Below are 21,321 nucleotides of genomic sequence, written 5' to 3'. Positions count from 1 at the left end.
TTTTTAACTTTTGCAAATAGTAGGAGCATAATTTGTTACGTCAACTCTGTCAATGCAGGATTGGCGGTGTCTGAGAATATCTTCCCATAATAATCTACTGATTCTACTCTCATGAAAGGCTTTGGCCAGCTTAAACAAAATTTCATTTCGTACCAAACCTATTGGATCCAGATTTCATAGACAGGAAACTTGAGCGTGTTGCATCGGTCGTCCGATTGAGAGTCAAGCAGGCGTCAGACGGCAGTAGTGAGAGCAATTGAGCCTATGATCCCTAGCAGTCAAAATAGACAATGCACTCAGACTCAACAGACTCTCCAACACCATAGAAGTTGGTGTCGCTAGTGGGTTCTTCTCCTTCAATGTGAGTCTGTGTAGCGTAGGCACCGTGGCAGCCACTTGGAACATGGTATTATTATTAGCTTCTCAATACCCCAAATCTCCGTAATTATTAGGGATTAGCTCACCTGAGGCCACTTCCTCCACATGCCGCGCCCCACGAGAAGGTGTCATCAAGGGAGTCGGAGCCGAAAGTGATGAGGTCGGAACAGACCGATTTATCACCGTCGTAAGCGCCGATCTCGTTGCTATCGGCATCATAGAGTTTGAGAGATCCGCCGTTGGCAATAGTATTTCCGCCGCTACCAAAGCCTGCGGAGTTCGTAGAGTATTGGCCTACCGCAGAACACTGGCCCGCCATGGCGGAGGGCAGGCTGAGAGCTGCCAGCAGGATGGCGGGGGCGGCACTGTGCATGAGAATTTTGGTCGGTGATATCTTGATTGGTGTTTTGAACAGAGAAGACAGATTGGAATTGCCTTGGATGCTGATGATAATGGATTGTGATGGATTGGAAATTCGAGGGTATGGAGTATGGTCTTTATAGACCTTTCTGATCCCAACCCCAACCACATTTCTTAGGCATCTCCGAGCGTAGATGCGCAGCCTTTTGCTATACCCGATAGCTGTTGAGGCTTTGGCCGAAGAATTGAAGATCTATTCTCATTTCATCGCCTTCGAATGAAACCGGGTGCTCAACTTGCTCGCATGAGAGGCTACCTTGGTTTCATTCAGTGCTAGGGTTTGTTGGAATTGCATCATAGTCGGGGGCTGATATGGCCTTGGCTCAATAATCGTCTTGGCGCCAATGTTATGAGCCTGTTTGCATGTTCGTCAGTGCGAAAAAGATCTCTCTGTCATCCTCATGAACATAGAATTTCTTGCCCCATGTGCGGATCTGCGGCCGAATTGCTTTCTCGCCCCCACATAGATCTACTCCACCTGGGGTAGGTCGTATTTTTTATCACCGATAAACATCTTATACCCGATCCTAAGGGTCTTCGCCAAGCCCGATTTCTGAAATGACGCTACTTCATAATTATTATGTAAAAGTACTACCCCGGCTGATGGCAATCCTCGATTTTCGGGCGACGTCATATGCGGTCGAATGTCACATCCCCAACGCCCTGACAGATGAAATGAGAGAGAGATTTCTCAAACTATGGGATGCCCTTCAGAAATCAAGAAAATAAAAGAGAGAAAAAAAATATCTCAACTGGAAAATGCAGTTATGTACGGATAAGAATCCATTGTGACACTTGGGAGATTGGTTTAATCATGGATGTGCGCCGAAATTATTAATTGCGCAGTCTTGTCTTGGCTATCTATGTAAATTCGGGCTTCCACTAGGATATTCTTGCTTAGACGATACGCAAACTTTGGAATCAGCTAGGTGTGGAATAGACAATCTGTTTGCTTTGTCGTTGTTTCATGATATGTTGGACTGTGGCTGGTAGTGAGTTACGTAAAGTATAATTCAGTTCACTGTTATCATTCAGGTACGACAGCCTGCCCAAATGCTTTCTCATATTACATCGGGAGTAGACACTATGTCATTCCAACTGTATATAGTAGTTCTCGGTAACCGCTTCGTCACTATCTATTTATAGAATACATTTTTGCAAAGTTCTTGTCCTTCGCAGGCCTCCGTCGATTGTATAGTACCACCTAGACTACAGGCATCAAAGAGAAGCCATTTTGTGGATAAATTCCTCTTTCCAGCCCCACCCAAGAGAAAATGCCGCTCCTGGTCCCAGGGCCGCCGTGGCTCCGATGAATGAACCAGCGACCTTCAGCCAAGAAAATGTAGCCCCAGACTGACCGAGTTCATGAAGTCTCAATGCAAGCCAAACGAAGCCACTGCCCATTGCAAAAATTTGATCATATTGCAGAAATCGCGCTATGCCATCCATGAAAGAAGCAACGGGACGCAAATGCCCATCCAAGCCTGGCCAGAAAATGGACAGCAATGAGCTATTAGCTGGCGCGGAACAGATGGAGTGGATCCAGGTGAAGCCGGAAATAGCAGCAAAGCCAATATACGCAGCCCGGATCCAGAACATATTTATCTTGCTAGGGTTCATCCTTGATTTGGCCGAATCTGCTGAGTTTTGAGCCTTGGAAACCGGGTTGCTCAGTAGACGAATGACCCTGGCGATCGTCGGCACGATAACAGGGAATGGCTGCCAAACCGCATTCCAAAACCGGCGGGATTCAACGGTCGCGGATGTGAAGTTCAAATATATCGGTAGATAGAGTCCACCGAGGAGTGCAAGCAGAAGAGAAATAGTATGTTGAGCTGCGATCTCATGACCCCAGATAAGAGACTCCCCAGTGGAGCATGGAGGTACTCCAGGGTATAATAAATGGGAGCCCAAATGCCAATGCCTTTGAGCTGAAAAGCAGTGCCTGCAAGGAGAGGACTTCAATGATAAATTCTTAGTCTTTTTTGCAGAAACGAGCTGTTATAGGACAAATGGAGGTGGAAGGCACTTACAGCAGCGAGACGCTGGGGGAATGACAATTGCGGTAGCTCTCCAGCATCCATATACCGAAGACTGGGCCCAGGTCTGTTATAAAGGACCGCATTTGGATGCACGATACTGGATCCGTTCCCGTAATAGAAGGAAGGAAGCAAAAGATCAGTGGCTTGAAAAGTTTGTCCATAAATGGAATGCGGTAGATAGGTCCGCGCAAGTCAACTGTCTCTCCAGTGCCCGAAGTCCAAGAGCCGCCAACAAAAAAAGGAACCATGAATGGTCTGACTTTACTGATCAAAGGGGCCATTACGGCACGGGCAGCTCCAAAGCACCCCAGGAGTGGAATGCACAGCAAACTTCTCTTCGAGAGGTCTGACTGATGTATAGCTTTTGTTTCATCCTTGTAAGGCATAGTTGCATGCAGGGATCTTTCTGGCAAGCCCACACAGTCGAGTCTCGCTGCGCCAACTATTTGTGCAGAAAATTTGTCAATTAAAAAGGATTGCAAATAAGGCAGGAGATACAACCCAAGGATGCTGTCTTTGAAAGTTGCACCGGCCTCAAGTCGAGTAAGTTCATTCGCAGAATTGGAGATCTTTGTGGCTCGTGGGCGATGAGACTTCTGCCATGATTGAAGGCAATTGTTGATATCCTCTGCTTCGGGGCAGGACTTTTGCTGAAGTAGATTTGAAAGATGATTAGACAGTGTAGCAGCACTTTCGATTGCGCTGTTCCCACCCTGGCCTGCGTTGGGCGTCATCTTGAGCGAAAGTTAGTCATTATGAATTTGTGATTTTCGCGCATATTTGCAGAACGGGACGCACCTTGTGTATCGAATCACCTATACAAACAAAGCGGCCCTTGTGCCAGTGCTTGTAGCTGGCCTCTTCCAATGCAAGATGCGTTTTTACAAGGGCCCTTTCGTAGACTTTCTTGAAAGACACAGTCCCACTTAGTGGTTTATGCAAGAAGGGTGCGACGTGTTTGTCTATATCCTGCTTTTCGAAACGAGGGATTTCATGGCTACCGTATCTGCGGTCCAATTTTGTGAAGAAGAACCAGTATACGCGACCGTTTTTGCTTGAAATAGTCAAAAATGAGTAATCTTTGCCGAATGTTCGGTGAGTATGGCCAGGGATAAGTCCGGTCGTTTCAGGTGAAATACCAAAAACGCAATCGTACTCCGAGGTCATGGCTTTCGGAAATTTAGTAACCGTAATTTGAAGAGGAGAAAGCGAGAATTCAGCAGCAAATTGGGTATTTCGTGCCGCCAAGGTTATTGGATACTGACCTGTTCCTTCGCTTTCCACTTCTTTGGAAAGACCTTGAGATATCATATAATTCCACATCTGCTGCCTCACAACGCTCCGAATACCATCAGCTCCAACGATCAAATCGCCCTGATAAGTAGATCCATCTTGGCAGTGAGCTACTACATGTGTTTTAAAGTGCTCCATCTGGGTAACTCTTTTTGTCAAAAATAATTTCCCATGACAACCGTTCAGATTTGAAGAGAGAATCTCTAGGAGAGTCCGGCGATCGAGAAAGTTAATCGGATATCCGTGTCTAAACGAGATAATGGTTCGGTCAGTTTTATTTTTCTTAAGATCAAACTCCAAATTGGTGAAGATAAACTCGCGTACCTTTCTGCCATTATCTTTGGCGCATCAGAGCTCATGATATGGCTACCAGAACCCGCCCAAAATGAAGAATGTCGCAGAGGCTCAACGGCATCGAGCACATCATCAAAAAGTCCAAGCTGGTCGAGAATGCGAGCACCATTGGGAAGGATTCCAATAGATGCACCGGCTTGAGGGGCGATCTCCCCATTGGCTTCCAGGATGATGAAGTCAATCTTGTTTCTCCAAAGGCAGTGGGCAAGAGTAAGACCTGCGACAGAACCCCCCACAATGATGATACGGAATCTATCTTCTTTTTCCCCCATCCTTGTTTGAACTTGAATGCAATCTTTGATACCTAGGTACAGGAATGCCCGCTTTGAACTTCCAAGATTCGACCTGTCAATTCGGTTTTCGCAATGGCGAAACGAAATATTTATCTTTCAGTGGCAATGCAGGTTTCGGATAACACGGATCGATTGAAACCGTCGTACGGCAATATATCCACCCGAGATAGTATCGGAGTTGAAAGACACAAAGGTTATGCAAGCACTGGCAGTTTCTGTGAATGATATGCATGGCTGGTGGCAGCATACTACTTGTACGGAGGGAGATTCAACACGGCACTGCTGCCTAGTGGAGCTTGCAAGTACCAAACAAGCCAATACAGATTCCATAAGGAGTAAAGCTGTCGAATTCGTAGCCGTGTTCATGTCATCGGCTGTCGCTTGGCTCCACTATGCTCCACCATGCTCTCAGTTAGATGGGTCCACCGATCCACCGGGTGTTGGTTTGTTGATTTCTGGAAGTTCGGTTTGAAGGCTCCTTTTGTCTTGTTCACTTGAAATTCCCGGGGTTATAATCGGCTGACGGATGATAGATATATATGAGCAAGATAAATGATGTATTACATTGGTCGAACTTTGAGCAAGAGGTGGCACAGACACGGATGTCCCGAGTCAACAAGCTTAAGAATAGCCAAGACTCGGGGCCTCGCCATGAACCCACATGTCTTCCCATGAAATCCGAGAAACCCGAGAAATCCGAGGACGCCGGCCGGTTTCATTACAAGCCCCCTTCCCGTCTCCCACCGTCTCCTAAAATCAGCACTCCGGCGACCACCAATGCAGTCAATCTGTTGATTTTAGACACAGAATCGCAGAAATATGTATCTGGAGTCTAGACCGCTTCCAAAATCACCTGCATTTTCCGAGATGGACCCTTTGGCGGGTCGCAGACAAAGGGGAGCCGATCGGAGGAGAAGAGACCAAAAGCCCCGTGTTCTATTGTCCTGCACATCCTGCAGAGAGAAGAAGTATGTTCCGACACCCAGCCCTGACATGGAATGTTGTCTCTATCTTAGTGGAGCCATTTCTTTACTTTCCATTATGATACTTAAACTTATTGGTCGTTCTAGAATACGTTGTAATCGTCAAGTGCCCTGTAATAACTGCCAGAAAAAAGACCTTGAAGTGAGCTGCCATTACAGTTCAACAAAAGGCGGCTCGCAGGAATACCGTCATCAACACGATGGTTGTAAAACTGGATTACAGAGTCTCCGCAATCGATTGCTCCGTCTTGAGACCGCATTTCAAGATGGACCGTCACCACCGCATATTACCACAGGTAACTATTTGGTGACCAAATCTAATAAAAGAACAGAAGGCGATGATTCAAGTCATCATGTTAGACCGGATCCAGAAATAATGCTTCCCGAAAGTACTGGTACTCGATCTTTCAACCAGAATCACTGGCGTGCAATCATGCAAAGCGCGGTAAGCAAGATTTGAGATACCTTTATTTTCATTGGATTGAGGCTTATTGCCCTTGCCACCGGAGGCAGATATCAAATTTCCCAAAGTCACGTAATTTTGACGGGGATGAAGATGAACCGTGGGAGAAAACGCATTCCCAGACCCCTGTGCTTCTTCGGAGAATACCAAAAGAAGCAACCATTGAAGATCTTTTGCTAGCATTACCCCCACGGAAAATCGCAGATGAACTTGTTTCACGCTGCTTAGACTGCGGTGAACCATCGCTGAGTATGTTCATTGCTTTCTTAGGAATATTTGTCTTTCTGACTTTGTGCCTTGGTGTTTCTTAGTGATCGTCCATGCTCCAACATTCAAACAGGAGGTAAGACTTCCTTGAGAACCCCATTCTCATTCACTCTTCGAGATTCGGCATCTAATAAAAAGACAGTGTCTTTCCTTCTGGGAGAATCCATCCAGGGCTTCTTGTGGTTGGTTGGCCCTTCTTTTCGGGATTCTGGCGTGTGCCGTCTGGATTGAACATTCCGTGAATCCAGAGACAGCCGAGGCACCACCACCAGAAATATTCAATTACTACCACGAAAAATGTGCCGTCGCCCTCACACTCTCAGATTACGCTGCGCCTGGAAGATATAAAGCAGAAGCTGCTACAATTCATCTTGGAGTTGAATATCTTCAGAGTAATGGGTTGAAAACTGGTGTTTCTATACTGTTGGGCATGGTATCTCGACTGGCTATCATGATGGGCTATCACAGAGACCCTAGAATATATCCTGCACTATCCCCATTTGAAGGGGAAATGAGACGGCGACTGTGGTTGATTCTATCGTTGATCGATTATTTTGTTGCTTGGCAATCAGGCCTTCCAATCGTCATTCCAAAGGGAATAAGTGACACCGCTCCGCCTCGTATCCTTCTAGACCAGAATCTCGATCTCAACATGAAAGTTCTCCCACTATCGCAACCGGAGACCGAGATACCGAACAAACTCACTTATATTCTTGCCCAAGAGCGATTGCTGGTGGCAGCCAGTTCAATCGCGGAGAACCTAGAAGCCTACCCACTACTGGAAAAGACGATTCATTTGGAACAACAATTGGAAGAGGCGTGGATCGGTGTGCCTGCTAATCTGAAGAGATCAATTGAATCCAAAGTCGATTGCGATACAATGATATGCACCCTCACACTCGAGATGACATACCAACGCGCCCGCTGTATATTGTACCGGCGGTACTTGATCGATGGGCGTGATGAGCCAAACTACAACCTGTTTCGCATTGAATGCATACACGCAGCCCAAAGGATTCTACGTTGCCAAAGGGAACTATTCCAGGGCTTTTTTTTCTCGGCCCCAGCATAGGCACAAGGTGTGGTTTGGGACATCCCGCTCCATATGCGACTGCCTGACGGCGGCGATGGTGATATCGCTTGCAATCATAAATCGAGTGAAGAAGGGCCACTGTATAGGCCATATATCTTCAGAGGAACTTTTTGAAACGCTCAAAGCATCTTATACTTCCTGGAAAGAATGCCCACGCTCGTCACCTGAGACTATCAAAGCTGCTGACATCCTCAAAACAATGCTCAGACTCATCGAAAGCAACTCAGGTATTAGGAACTGTATAAATGCAACCGATGCCAATTTTACCGACCAAGTTGAACAAGATGTCTGGCTGAACAACAGTGCGTATGCTCCGAACAAGGCAACGACCTATAGCCTCTTCCAGCCAACGCAGAGTTTCGACACATCGGCCCCCTTTTCAGGATTTGACATGATTGACTTTGTAAGTCCTCCACTTGACCTGCAATCAAATGCTATACTATATACTACTAGTATAAAAACTTGAAGTTGTAAGAGCTGACAAAAAGGCAATGTTGAAGACCCTCTGGGACCAGGAAATGCAAAACCTGACTCAGATTTGGACTCGGGATGTGACACCCAATTGAACAGAGTAATCCCCTACATTGCGGATTAATTGTTATTTTATTGCACACATCGAAATGCTTCGATATACTTTGTAATCTTCAAAGTTTGTAGTCTTCGGATATTGCGGGTAAAGCGGGCAGATGAGTCAGCTGGCGATTCTCGGAGGTCGCGGGGAAACGGGGAAACCCCACAATTGCAGCCGGTCCGAGGTCCCTCTTACTCTTACTCTTGTAAACATCTCCTTTCCTTTCTTCTTCCCTCTACTTCACTCTTCCTCAACAATCTAATTATCCTACTTGGCCTAGTCATGCTTCGCACAATATCGAGACGAGTTCCGCGCCAGCTCCCCCAGCTCCCTCACGCTACCGCGCCATCTCGCCTGGCTCTCCGTGCCTTCACATGCGGTTATCCTCGGATGTCACTCCCACCCGTCCAGCCCCCAGTGTCAACGACACTCCCATCCGATTCATACCAGCTGCTTTCAACGGGAGACAAGGCCGGTGCCGCTGAGGATGCCCTATACGAACAACAGGTCCGCGATGTGCAGGAATGGTGGAGCTCTCCCCGGTATGAGGGTATCAAGCGGCCCTACACAGCCGAGGATGTGGTGAGCAAGCGTGGATCGCTGCAGCAGACATACCCAAGCTCGCTGATGGCTCGGAAATTGTTCAATTTATTGAACGAACGCGCGGCAGCGGGTGAGCCGGTGCATACTAGTCAGTTGGAAGCTCTTACCCGAAGTGATGGCCAGATCAGTCGGACTAATTATTATATGTACACACAGTGGGCGCCATCGACCCTGTCCAAATGACCCAACAGGCCCCTAACCAAGAGATCCTCTACATCTCTGGCTGGGCTTGTTCCTCTCTCCTCACCTCCACCAACGAGGTCTCCCCCGATTTCGGCGACTACCCCTACAACACCGTGCCGAACCAGGTCCAACGATTATTCAAGGCGCAGTCGATGCATGATCGGAAGCAATGGGACACCCGACGAAAGCTCAGTGCTGATCAGCGCAAGACCACTCCCTACGTGGATTATATGCGACCGATTGTCGCGGATGGTGACACCGGGTAAGTTTGGTCTACACGGTTGAGCGAACAGCCAACATTCATGTTAACACCTTTCCTAGACACGGCGGTCTATCCGCTGTTCTAAAGCTCGCAAAACTTTTCGCTGAGAACGGTGCCGCGGCTGTCCACTTCGAGGACCAGCTGCACGGTGGAAAGAAATGCGGTCACCTCGCGGGAAAGGTCCTTGTTCCGGTCGGCGAACACATTAACCGCCTCACCGCTGCTCGCTTCCAGTGGGATATGATGGGAACCGAGAACCTGGTCATTGCACGTACTGATTCCGAAAGTGGTCGCTTGATCAGCAGCGCAATCGATGTGCGCGACCACGAATTCATCCTCGGTGTCACTGAGGACGTTGAGCCATTGGCGGAGACCCTGCAGGCGATGGAGCGTGAAGGTGCCTCGCCAGCTGAGATCGATGCCTTTGAACTTAACTGGGTCAAGAATCACAAGCTAGTGACTCTCGATGAGGGTATGCACCCTCATATTCTGCTCTATCTTCTCTTGCTAACATTGTCCAGCCGTTGATGCTCATCTCGAGGCCGAAGGTGCCCCCCCAATCCTCCCGAGATGCCTACAAGAGCCACGTCCAGAAGAACCCCGATCTCTCATTCTCCCGTCGTCGTGCTCTCGCCAACGACTACTCCAAAACCCCAGTTATCTGGTCCTGCGATAGCCCCCGAACCCGCGAAGGTTTCTACCACTACAATGCCGGATTCCCAGCCGCGACTAAGCGCGCCAAGGAGTTTGCTCCCTTCGCCGATCTGCTCTGGGTCGAGACCGGCGACCCCGACGTTGCGAAGGCCGGCTCACTTGCCGGGGAAGTGCGCGCCGCGTACCCGGGTAAGAAACTCGTATACAATCTCAGCCCGTCGTTCAACTGGATGGGTCAGGGATTCACCGAAGAAACTCTGAAGTCGTTCATTTGGGACCTTGCCAAGCACGGGTAAGTACCAGTGCTACCCATTACGATATGTCAACTCAACTAACCAACAATATTAGCTTCGTTCTGCAATTGATCTCGCTGGCCGGTTTGCACACCAATGCGACCATCACCACTGAGCTGTCCCGCGCATTCAAGGAGGAAGGTATGCTGGCATACGTCCGCCTAGTCCAAGCGCGCGAGAAAGAGCTCGGCGTCGATGTTCTCACTCACCAGAAGTGGAGTGGTGCGCCTTACATGGATGGTATCCTGGGTGCTATCCAGAGTGGAAGCAGCAGCAGCAAGAGTATGGGCGAGGGTAACACCGAGAAGGGTATGTCGTCTGTCCACCTATGTTGGAAGCATTTCTAATTTTTTTTTCTCAGGTTTCTAATTTACGACTGCAAAATATCCCTATATGCGTTTTGCGCGAGAAAGCGACTGTGATTATTAGTTTCTTATATCTGGTCAGTATTTAGAAGCCAATTAGAATTCGTTTCATGACCTTGCTCCTGGGAGCGTTTCCAAAGTTGTCGGTACTAGTAGCAGTAAATAGCTATTAACAAGCTACTGGACATTACACTATGCCATGAAAAGGACAGTTCGAGCTTCGTCGTACGCTATGAAGCAAGTGCTTTGAGTCCAGGAGGATCATAATCAACTGCATCCACTGCCATCGCATCGTCAGCAACACATTTATAGTCCAAACCACACCTCAAAGAATGAAACATACCCATTGAAATCATAATAAACCCAAACTCATCCGTTTCCTCCAACCACCTTTCCGCCCTCGCATTCATCACAGCACCCGGTTGAATCCAACCCAACTCCGCCTGCAAATACAGCTTCCCACTCCATCGCCCTAACCACTCAATATACCTGGTATCCCACTCACGCTCAGTGGTTGCTTGCCAGAGTACCTTTGGTGCTGGTGCAGGCATAAAACCCAATTCCGCACAGTCGAAGCATGGCACACGGTATAAGACCGAATACGCCCGGTGAAGGAGATATAATGAGAGGACGACACGACGTTTCGATGTCACGTCTATCCAGTCTGCCCAGGTAGGACGTTTTTGATCACGCGCTCTTCTTGTAAGAATAATCCATTACGAACAATTCGGTAGATGAGTAGTTCGACTTTGCGGAATATATCGTTGTGGTCCGGTTGTGGCGTTTGAGAATTATTTGATGGTGAGATTAGTATGATTGCGTAGATTACTACTGCTTGTAATACTGCGATGAGTTCTGTGCCTTCAAGAGTCTCAGATTGATCCTTAAGGAAAGGTCGACTTAGCAAATGGTAGCTTGAATAAAGTTTGAAGTTCATCCAAAAGGTTGAACATACTCGATCCACAAGATTTCCTAGTTCGTGCAGTATTGTTTTGCGAACTAGATCTTCTGCCCCTTCGCAGGTTCCATTCCACATCTTCGTCAGTGTTATGCAAGTTGCCAATGGCAAAGGCAATTTTGTCCCGGGTGTGAGTTGAGTTGCATGGAACAGTGGCGGTGCTTGAAATTCCTCCGCTAGCATCTTCGGCCAAGTGCGAAGCACTCGAAAGATTAGTTCCATACTGTGTTTGGCTAGTGCGAGCGGGACATTCTCTGCGGATGGCTGTGGAGGCGAGAATGGAAGCGTTAATTCTCTCTAATTGGATCAACGGTACACGGTGAAAGACCCCTATTATGTGTTATTTTTCAAAATTCCATTTGGTACTTTCAACTAACAATTGACGGCTAGGTGTATTCCTGAAATCCTGCAACTTCCAAAACAGGGGTTGAAGATGGCAACAAAGCAACACTTCAGGTCTGAGGACCTCTCCTCGTTTGGCATCCTAGTAATTTTGATTTTGGCACATATGCATAAAATAAGATGGCAGACGAACAAGCCAGAAGTTGTTGAAAAAGTGGGCTGTAGCTGACTCGACATATACAAATATTCAAAGCTTGACTCCTGTCTTTTTATGCAATGGAGAGATATTCAAGTTCTAAAATAAACTTGAAGACTGCCCAATCCCTGTGTCCCGAAGGTGGGGTTATACTTTCCATCATCTGGTCCGTCTTGGTACGTCTATATTGATCCTGCAGTCCCACTCACTGACCAAGTTCTTTCCCCGGTCGCATCTTGCCGCGATTTCCGGCAATTCAATCTCGCAAAAGCGTTTATCGGGGGCTCAATATCCCCGACTATGGTGTCACCTCGTGGCATGTGGGCCGGACCGCTCCCGAGCCCCGTTTCGACGATGATGGCTCCCGATGCCACAGCCTGAGGAACTTGCCTGCGGCAGATTGATTAAACGGTGTCCTGCAGTCTATCCAACGCAACGATGCATCAACTCAGATCCCGGGAGCATCTTTCCAGCGAGAATACGGAATACGAGTCTCCATAATGCCCAGCCTGTCGTGCGCCCATCCTTCCCTCGGCAGCTCCACGCTATTATTCACGCGATGCATCTCAGGCCGCCCGGGATCAACCTCCCTCTCAAGTATACCGGTTTATCAAAGGGTAGAAAGGTGGGTCAATTGAGTTGCGCTTGGTTGTGGACGCGGGATCAATTGTCCCGCTGGAACCGCGCAAGGGGAGCGAACGACATGATAACGTCTGCTGGGTGTTTTACGACGATGAGGTTGTTAATGAGTCTCAGAATGACAAGTATCTATTGTCTCAGGTTCCTCTTCTCCTGGAAGCACCTCGGTTTCTCCCTTCGACAACACCGCGGAGACTCAAGGGACCAGTTGATACCTTCGAATTTAATATACGAGCAACGCAGATCGAATGACAATAGGCACACTTAGAAGCTTTTTGTAGTACTTTGATCACCAAAATGTTGAACCACCAATACGACTCCATCTCGGGATTTGCGAAAAATATCAGATACCCGAGGCTTCGGGTCCGTTGTTGAAATGATGCGCAAGGAGGTTACCGGGGAGCAACCAGCTGCATCCTTTAGCCCATCCATCGTCCGAGAGGCGAGCAAAAGCAAAGATAAAAACAAAACATACAATGGCAGGGATTCGCATGTGGTCATCCGCCATACCTAGTACTTCTCGACGTGTGGAATTTGGTCTGTGGCGGTTGGTACTAGTCGGCTGGGGTACCGCCTGGCTGGGACTGCAGAAGCGTGGGAACACAAAACACAGGGAAATCGGGTGAGAATCAGCTGCGCATGGACGAAAAGAGTATGCTGGAGCACAGACCCTCTGCGCTGAAGAATCAAAAGTACAATAATGATTGTTTAAATTCGTGGTGATGGGCATCAAAATGATGTGTTACCAATACCTACGGGTATTCCGCAGCCGACTCCGATTAAAGAAGTATTTTTAAGGAACGAGGAAAACGGGGGATGTATAGATAATTTTAATTCTCACGGAAGACACAATGCACGGAAGAAACCTGTGGCGTGGAATTAATTTCCATCCAATGTCGGGGATTTTCATTGGCAGTTACAGGATTCAGAAGCGACCACCGTGTAAGATAGATCAAAAAAATTACAATCCCCTTCGAACCCGACAGTTTGGATACAAACCTTGGAACCCAGAATCCCCTCCACCCGCGCGTCAAAGTTGGCTGACAATCTTGGAAGCGAGTCTCTTGCAAGAGAAGACCAGATTTATTTATTCTGCATGCTTCTCCGGATTATTTCCCCCCACGATTTTCATCCCTCCCATCATAATGAGCTCTACTCTGGATAATACGCCCTTCGAGCCCTCGGGGCCAGCCCCATCTGCACACAACACTAGCGCCCAAACCCCTGTCGGCGCGGCCAGTCCAATCACGGCCGATAATTTTGACGACGTATGTAAACCCGAGTGCAAGGACCAGCTCCTCATTATATCCAGACTAATATTTTGTCTTGCTGTAGGACACGAACAGTGAATTCGATGATGCGCTATCCGATCTCACCTCTCTCTCTTCAAGCGTGCTCGATTTCGAATATGAAAATGGTAGGCGGTACTGCAGTACCCGCTCCACAGTAAGTGGACTTCCCCGTATGGGTATTACGATTCAATACTTAGTTGACATGCGATTAGAGTACTTATATGTAATTTCAACTTTATTTCTGAAGGCTCTTGGATGTGAGGACTTACCGGAAAATTTAGGATGCCGAATGATGAGGAGGAACAAGATCGAATGGATCTGGTAAGGCACCGCCATGCTTAGTGGGTCTCTATGCTCATACAATAACTAATACTTTCTTCAGACACACCACATGTTCGTGAAATGATACATATCTACTGAACTATAATAGCTTACCAGAACGTTATAGATGGCTGATGATGCTGGGAGGGGAGCTCTATAATGCACCCATCACATCATCACCACAGAACATTCTTGATCTCGGGACCGGAACAGGTATTTGGGCCTTGGACATTGCCGAGTATGTTGAATCCCCCTTGATCTATCCTTCGATACCAGTAAAATTGATCCCATAATATAGGAAATTCCCCGGCGCCCGTGTGGTTGGAAACGACGTCAGCCCTATCCAGCCTAACTGGGTGGCCCCAAATATTGAGTTCATCGTGGATGACTTCGAAAGGGAATGGCAGTTTGAAGAGAACCACTTTGACTTTATCCATGCACGGTGCCTGGCAGGGTATGATCATTCGTCTACCTATCTCAACCAAGCTAAATCCCTAACACGCCGAATAGATGCGTAGCTGACTGGCCAGGATTTATCCGTCGGATCTTCGATCATGTCAAACCCGGCGGCTACTTTGAATCACATGAGAGTGCCGTATGGGCCCGGAGCGACGACGGGTCACTCAAACCAGACTGCGCAATCATGGAATGGCAGCAGGCCGTCAATTTGGCCGGCGAGTTGAGCGGCCGCGAGCTGAACATTTATCATAAGCTGAAAGGCTGGATGATTGATGCCGGCTTTGAGGATGTCACCTTGAGGGTATACGCGCTGCCGTTCTCACCATGGCCAAAAGATCCCTTTCTGAAGACCCTAGGCAAGTACCAGGCAGTGCAGTTACAACAAGCTATCGATTCATACTCACTGCGTTTGTACACGCAAGTGCTTGGTTGGGGTGCGGATGCCGCTAAGATTCATAATGCTGTGGTCAAGCAGGAGCTGCGTGATAAGAAGCTGCATGCCTATGTTCAAACGTACGGTCCAACCCACCCTTTTCGATTTTCTGAATACTAACTATGAGCAGAGTTGCCGTCCACGGGAGAAAGCCTCTTCACTGGTAATACCAAGGAGTGTTGGACAATATAAACAAAAACAAAACAAAAAGCATTGGCCCAAATGTGGCCTGTCGGTGACAGATACTTTGTCATTTTGAATGATCCAGTGAATATGTTGCGTCTACGTCTGTTCCGCAATTACCCAACTGTGAACCGAACTATCTTTCTTCTATCTGTGAACTATAGCGAGGCTCTGCGACCTAGATGGTTTAATATATGACATTATTTATGTACAGGGTAACATATTACCATGACACTATAGTTGAGCACCAGCACTCGGTATTTCTACATAGGCGACGACAAAATAAGCCGACACTTCCTTGTCCTAATTGGCGAGACACAGTTAGTTATCCCAAACTCGACCCTCATAGGTGGACTTTAAAGCCGACAGCCACGGGCCATCACACAAACAGCAAAATTGCACCAGAAATTAGAACTCCGAAATTATCCAACTTTTCTTCATTTGAGGCGCTAATTGAAAAGTAATAATCACAGATCATCCCATTGGGCGGCTATTCGACATTTTTTTGGTGGAATTCTTTCTAAGATTGACATTGTAGTGGGGGTGTGAATCTGCCGTGGAACCTGTTGCTTTCGTATGCGACCCATAAATACCCGATGCTGACATACAAAACACACCGCAACCTTTCACAATACTCAAGCTGAAAATTTCAAGACAAGACTTGAAGAACTTCTCTGGAAAATGGATACACAAACTGCTGTATACGGATTAAGAGGTTTTGCTGCCTTGGAATTCTCCCACGTTGTCGGTTGAAAACAAGGAAACTGATGGAGAAAACGAAGAAACGTATACTGAAATCCACCCACCTTTCAGGTATCCGATACTTACCTGGCTAAAACATTGCTTACCCGTTTAGCCGCCTACGTACTACTCGTATCTTACAGTGGCGTTGCAAATGTTTGAAACCCCATGTTGACTGTTCTTGTCTCCGCCTTCTAATCGCGGACTAGTAGCTACCTGAGCTGGAATAGATAGGCCAATCTATTCCATCTCAGGTAGCTACTAGTTTCATATTAGTTGGCGGTAAATCATGGTGGGCAATATGGGGTTTCAAACTTTTGCAACGCCACTACAATAGCTTCAGATGCCCTTTGATGCATCGGCGAATATAAATAGAATAATTTAAATCAGACCCAATCGCGATGCTTATATCCAGTCAAATCCAACACGACTATCATACAACAGCCCTGAGGTCTTGGATATCCATTGTTCCGGATCTCGATTATCCCTAGATGGTTGTTGTAAAGCTGTGAGTCGGATGAAGCCATCCTCCGGTGCATTCCAGATTTCGTCGCTATCCGGCATGCAAAAATCCATGTCTGTCAAATTTAACAGATTGTTTCTCAAAGCACTACCATTTCCGTCGATAGTGTCGCCCCCGCTGCGAGAGCAAAGTCTGCATAACTTATATAGAGCTAGTCCGAAACGCTTGATCTCCTCCACACTCACCCAAACAAGTGCGAGCGGCGCAGAGGTATGATGTCGCGAGAGCATATTTGGATAATAGAATAAGCCGGCTAGCCGACATGTCTCCACAAGGGATGAGAGTAGTTCATATTTTTGTGCTGGCAGCTGAAAACCGAGGCTGAGATCAAAGGTCGTCTCTTTTTTGGCCACAAGAACAGCGAATATAAGCTGTAAAAGAATACCCTGGTAAGTTGCCATGGGCCAGGGCGTCGCTTTTTCTTGGTGTGGCGTGGATTTCGAAATACACCATTCAGACTGCAATGGATAATGTTAGCAGCAAATCCCAGAGTTTGATACTAATATGTTGGCCCGCACTCTTTGAGCTCCAATTGCAGAAAGTATTTTGAAATGGAAAGACGTCGCCTTAGCTCGTGACGCATCGTCGCCTTTGATCCACAGCCCAATCATCACCATGGATTGAAGAAGGACACACGGTTCGTTCGGGGTATCGAATGTTCCAGGGTGCAAAAACGGCCAAGTCGGATGGAAGTCGCGAAAGTAGATATCAATATAGTCTTGACCGATCCATCGAGTTGCTCCAGGTATTGGGCCTACCAAGTCCGTGCTGGGGAGGGCTTGAGCCTCTTGCACTTCGGGCTTATCATGAACCGTCTCCTGGCGAGTTCGTGAACAAACGACCCCTCTCTTCTGACATCTGTTGCATGGAGATTCAAAATCACAGCGTTCTTTTCTAGCCTGGCAAGCTTTACAGGCCCGTTGCGCACGCACGAAGGGCGGCTCCCTCCCTGGGTGGTAGTTCCGGACATGCCGACGTAGAAGATCGCTAGGTGGAAGTTAGTCCTCGTACTATCATGAGTTTTTAGCGGGAATAATCATGGCACATCCCTCCTTATCAAGCTACTATCGCAGTATGGACATGGAAATCGGTCTCCTTCATGACGTGCCATGTGTCGATTTACGTGCTCTTTTCGTTGGTAGGCCGCATTGCATCCTGGAAAGTTACATTTAAAGGGAGGCAGATCAGATTTAGGATATGGGCGTGACGCCATGTTCTCAAATTCGATTCCTCTGTTTCTCTGTAATATGCCAGGCAAAGAAAATAAAAAGTCGTAGCATGGAAACGAAGATGTCGAGTGGCAAGGTTCCTCGGCGTCTTCCTGTGGCAGATTTACTAAGCCCGGGCGTAGCCGGCATCCCACTCGGCCAATCCCGCTTGGCAACTTGGAAAATGACCAGAGGAAATAAATCATCGAAATTTTGGTCTTGGATATCTGATTGGCTCAGTGTAGGACAGTCCTAATTTTTTTTTCCTATTTTTTTTTCCTATTTTTTTTCCCTATTTTTTTTCCTGCTTTTTTAGTAACCAATGAGTGGTTGTTTATCTGCTGATACATGATCGTAGGCTCTATTATCTAGTGATCTCAAAGTGCTACTAGCGTTTTAACTCGATACCTCGAATTCTCGCATAGTACCTTGACACTAAAAATATAGTAAATATCAAACGTTTTGCCTGCAGATGCAATACAAAATATGTGCTATACAACTACTGCTGACATTATTTGCATTCCGGCGAGTTTGTACCGAAAGGAATAACCGGCAAAGGTCACCCAGGCAATAAATAGCGGTCGCTTAACCATCATCTGCAGTCAGCACAGGGGCGGGCTGTGGTGGGAAATCTATTTCTATCTGGTGGTATTTCCGTCACCCGGGCTTGATTTATCATCAAGACAGTATTCACCATGGCTATGTTGATTCATTGATCATGGCACGATTCATTTCGAGGATTATTGATTACCATTCAATATTATGAAATGTTACTAGGAGGGATTCCGACAAGCGGGATTCCCGGGCGGGATGCCGAAATTGTAAATTCAAGCTTATTTGGAATAGAAGTTCGTAAGCGTCATGTTTTTCCATCCATAGGATTGCGGACATGTACCCGTAGTAATATCTGTCATACCTAGTTGTTTCCTTGATGCGGGGTGAATATAAATACCATCTCCTCCTCGAGGTCGATTCACTTTATCATACAAAATTCCAAACTTCAAGTTCAAGTTCTTTACTACTGAACACGCCCAAGTCTCAACAATTGTGCTCAACACTTCAACTCCTCTTCTAAGAAATTCTTATTCAAGATGGCTCCTACGCTCGATATCACTCATATTGGCACTGCCACTGCAATCCTCAACATCAATGGAGTGACCTTTTTAACAGATCCATTCTTTTCCCCCGCTGGAACCAGTTGGGATCTTGGCGCCTTCAGTGTGAAAGTAACTGATAATCCCGCTCTGCGCCTTGACCAACTGCCTATCATCGATGCTGTGCTCTTGAGCCACGAAGACCACCCAGACAACTTGGACGAGCTTGGTCGCCAGCTCCTTGACGGGCGCCGGGTCTTTACCACCGTCGATGGAAGCAAGAAACTTGCGCCCCGTCCGGCTGTTCATGGTATGAAGCCATGGGAGGAGATCGAGAGCAGAATCGGGGGAAAGTCCTTCAAGATCATCGCCACCCCGACCCAACATGCCCCAGGAGCCGAATGCACCGGCTTCATCGTGACTGGAGAAGACTTCGGGCATGGCCGTGATGGACTACCCAACGCAATCTACTTCACCGGCGACACCGTCTACATCGAAGAGTTGAACTCGATTGCAGACCGATTTCACGTCGTTGCCGCCGTGATGAACTTGGGTAATGCTCATGTCCCCATCTCAGCAGACCCCAACGTTCCTCCCCTGCAAGTCACCATGGGCGGCAAGGATGGAGCCAAACTATTCCGCGCTCTCAAAGCCGACGTGCTTATTCCGATGCACTATGAATCTTGGGGGCATTTCACCCAATTTGGCGTCGAGTTGCGCCAGGCTTTTGAAGACGAGGGTATCAGTGATAAGATCTGCTGGTTGAAGGGCGGCGAGAAGGTCACTGTTCTCTGAGCTTAGGCACCTACAATGGCTGTATTTAGTTTATAATCATATTCTGAGAAAGTTAAAACTTGTCAAAAATATCTCGAATTATCAAATTGAATTCATTGTCAGCTCTTGCAGAAGATGAGAGGATTTTACATACGAAAAATCCCATTTATGAGATTCGAATGTTGATGAATCGATGTAGTTTTTTCTCTCTTCCGAGCCTTCGGCTGCAATTTCTTGTAATTTTAGAAGGACGTAAACTATTTCCAAGCTCTGAAAAGTAAAATATGCCCATTCCCTCTATGCTACTCGTGCTGACTTTGAAATTATCCTTTTCTGTAGTTACTAGTATGCTGTATAGTTACTTCACACCGGAGCATGACTAAGCACACGTGACCGAAGTATCGGAGCTTCGGGTTGACGGCGCCTCTCACACCCGCCCTTCTCTCGATCGTTTCGAGGCATTGCATTGCATTCATACTCGCCATTCACAACCATGGGTGCTGGAAGTTCCAAGCCCGACGCTGCGGGCGGCTCCAAGCATGTCTTCTCCAGGTAAATTGCCCCGGGAGTGCGGAATCCTGCCTCGATCTTGCGGTGGGCGCGGGAACCCATCATGTCATGGAGGAGTTGATGATCAGCCATCCCGAAGATGGTAGCACAGGCAGATCTTTGCAAGGGGATTCTCAATGAGAGAGGGAATACGATGGCTAATCCGTTTACTTTCTTCCAGCAACTCCCCCATCCAATTCTCCTCCAACCTAGTCGAGGCCCTCCAGTCCACCTCCGAGGTTCGTTCCAACCCCAATTCAATTCAACCACCAGCACATAAATGCTAGGCACCAGCATTGGATCAAATGATACAATGAAGACAAATAAAACTCACACTCGAAATCATCAAATAGACGGACTCTTCTCGCGCAAAGGCAATTGAACTCGAGATCCAAAACCGCGTCTCGCAAGAACTCCAGCGTCTCCGCGAACGCGAGCAGCAAACCCTCGCCGAGATCGAAAAGCGCCTCGCCTCTTCAAAGGACACCGGTTCCCTCCCTATCTCTGCCGCCACTTCTCCTGCCGCCCCCGCCAGCACCGGCTACCCCGTCGGCTCATTGAACCTCGATGCGCCTCGCATTCCCTTCGCCGGCCGCGAATACGAGACCCCGGCCCCCGCCGCCGTCCCCGTCGAGAACGTCCAGCAGCAGGAGTTGAAGCGCGATATCTCTCGCGAGTCTGTGAACACTGAGATCGAGGCGCTCCGCACTCGTCTTGATGGCCGCAGGAAGCTGGCTGATCTGGATGAGGGTGTTTCCAAGGCCCAGTCTGCTGTTATTGGTTGTCTGCGATTGAATGATCGCCGGCCGCTGGACTGCTGGCAGGAGGTTGATACTTTTAAGAAGGAGGTTGCGCGTATGGAGGCTTCGTTTGTGGATCGCATTGTCGGTTAGATAGAGTGCTCCATTGTGATAGTTAGATGCCGATGCCGTAAGATCACGGCTCGGCTTGGCTTGGCTTCATATGCCATGTCGTTTTTTGGATGTGTTCCTTGTCTTACTGGCAGGATTCAGTGTGGCTGCTGTACTGTATGTATAGATCGTCTTTTTTATTGTTTGCCATGATTCTGCATAAGATGGAATTATCCTTCTG

General features: G+C 47.7%; 8 protein-coding genes across 8 annotated transcripts; 5 read left to right on the top strand and 3 right to left on the bottom strand.

Moving 5' to 3' along the window:
• Positions 1-271: 271 nt before the first annotated feature.
• Positions 272-751, bottom strand: N7509_013810 (uncharacterized protein; the record flags this gene model as incomplete). The annotated part of the gene is made up of 2 exons (XM_056638447.1): positions 272-395; positions 465-751. 2 exons carry the CDS (start codon positions 749-751, stop codon positions 272-274), a joined length of 411 nt encoding a protein of 136 aa, XP_056481954.1.
• A 1,265-nt stretch (positions 752-2,016) lies between these two features.
• On the bottom strand, positions 2,017-4,759 carry N7509_013809 (FAD-dependent oxidoreductase; the record flags this gene model as incomplete). The annotated part of the gene is made up of 4 exons (XM_056638446.1): positions 2,017-2,722; positions 2,832-3,574; positions 3,639-4,380; positions 4,458-4,759. 4 exons carry the CDS (start codon positions 4,757-4,759, stop codon positions 2,017-2,019), a joined length of 2,493 nt encoding a protein of 830 aa, XP_056481953.1.
• An 888-nt stretch (positions 4,760-5,647) lies between these two features.
• On the top strand, positions 5,648-7,565 carry N7509_013808 (fungal specific transcription factor domain-containing protein; the record flags this gene model as incomplete). The annotated part of the gene is made up of 4 exons (XM_056638445.1): positions 5,648-6,208; positions 6,295-6,475; positions 6,538-6,569; positions 6,636-7,565. The coding sequence occupies 4 exons, from the start codon at positions 5,648-5,650 to the stop codon at positions 7,563-7,565; spliced, it is 1,704 nt and encodes a 567-aa protein (XP_056481952.1).
• Positions 7,566-8,439: 874 nt separating this feature from the next.
• N7509_013807 (methylisocitrate lyase ICL2) lies at positions 8,440-10,521 on the top strand (the record flags this gene model as incomplete). The annotated part of the gene is made up of 6 exons (XM_056638444.1): positions 8,440-8,848; positions 8,917-9,205; positions 9,265-9,661; positions 9,727-10,151; positions 10,208-10,461; positions 10,514-10,521. The coding sequence occupies 6 exons, from the start codon at positions 8,440-8,442 to the stop codon at positions 10,519-10,521; spliced, it is 1,782 nt and encodes a 593-aa protein (XP_056481951.1).
• A 3,276-nt stretch (positions 10,522-13,797) lies between these two features.
• N7509_013806 (class I SAM-dependent methyltransferase) lies at positions 13,798-15,324 on the top strand (the record flags this gene model as incomplete). Its single annotated transcript, XM_056638443.1, has 9 exons — positions 13,798-13,920; positions 13,988-14,098; positions 14,157-14,167; positions 14,226-14,265; positions 14,327-14,337; positions 14,393-14,503; positions 14,564-14,719; positions 14,776-15,237; positions 15,288-15,324. The coding sequence occupies 9 exons, from the start codon at positions 13,798-13,800 to the stop codon at positions 15,322-15,324; spliced, it is 1,062 nt and encodes a 353-aa protein (XP_056481950.1).
• A 1,162-nt stretch (positions 15,325-16,486) lies between these two features.
• On the bottom strand, positions 16,487-17,574 carry N7509_013805 (uncharacterized protein; the record flags this gene model as incomplete). The annotated part of the gene is made up of 3 exons (XM_056638442.1): positions 16,487-17,062; positions 17,123-17,422; positions 17,488-17,574. 3 exons carry the CDS (start codon positions 17,572-17,574, stop codon positions 16,487-16,489), a joined length of 963 nt encoding a protein of 320 aa, XP_056481949.1.
• Positions 17,575-18,903: 1,329 nt separating this feature from the next.
• N7509_013804 (MBL fold metallo-hydrolase) lies at positions 18,904-19,701 on the top strand (the record flags this gene model as incomplete). The annotated part of the gene is made up of 1 exon (XM_056638441.1): positions 18,904-19,701. The coding sequence occupies one exon, from the start codon at positions 18,904-18,906 to the stop codon at positions 19,699-19,701; it is 798 nt and encodes a 265-aa protein (XP_056481948.1).
• A 472-nt stretch (positions 19,702-20,173) lies between these two features.
• Positions 20,174-21,122, top strand: N7509_013803 (Mic19 family protein; the record flags this gene model as incomplete). The annotated part of the gene is made up of 3 exons (XM_056638440.1): positions 20,174-20,232; positions 20,411-20,468; positions 20,583-21,122. The coding sequence occupies 3 exons, from the start codon at positions 20,174-20,176 to the stop codon at positions 21,120-21,122; spliced, it is 657 nt and encodes a 218-aa protein (XP_056481947.1).
• Between the last annotated feature and the right edge of the window lie 199 nt (positions 21,123-21,321).

Source organism: Penicillium cosmopolitanum, assembly GCF_028827165.1.
Source record: "Penicillium cosmopolitanum strain IBT 29677 chromosome Unknown utg000012l:1.0-3308103.0:1.0-3310761.0, whole genome shotgun sequence".
In the NCBI taxonomy this organism is placed as follows: domain Eukaryota; kingdom Fungi; phylum Ascomycota; class Eurotiomycetes; order Eurotiales; family Aspergillaceae; genus Penicillium; species Penicillium cosmopolitanum.
The sequence above is the reverse complement of the archived record's forward strand: the minus strand, read 5'-3'. Positions and strand labels throughout refer to the sequence as shown.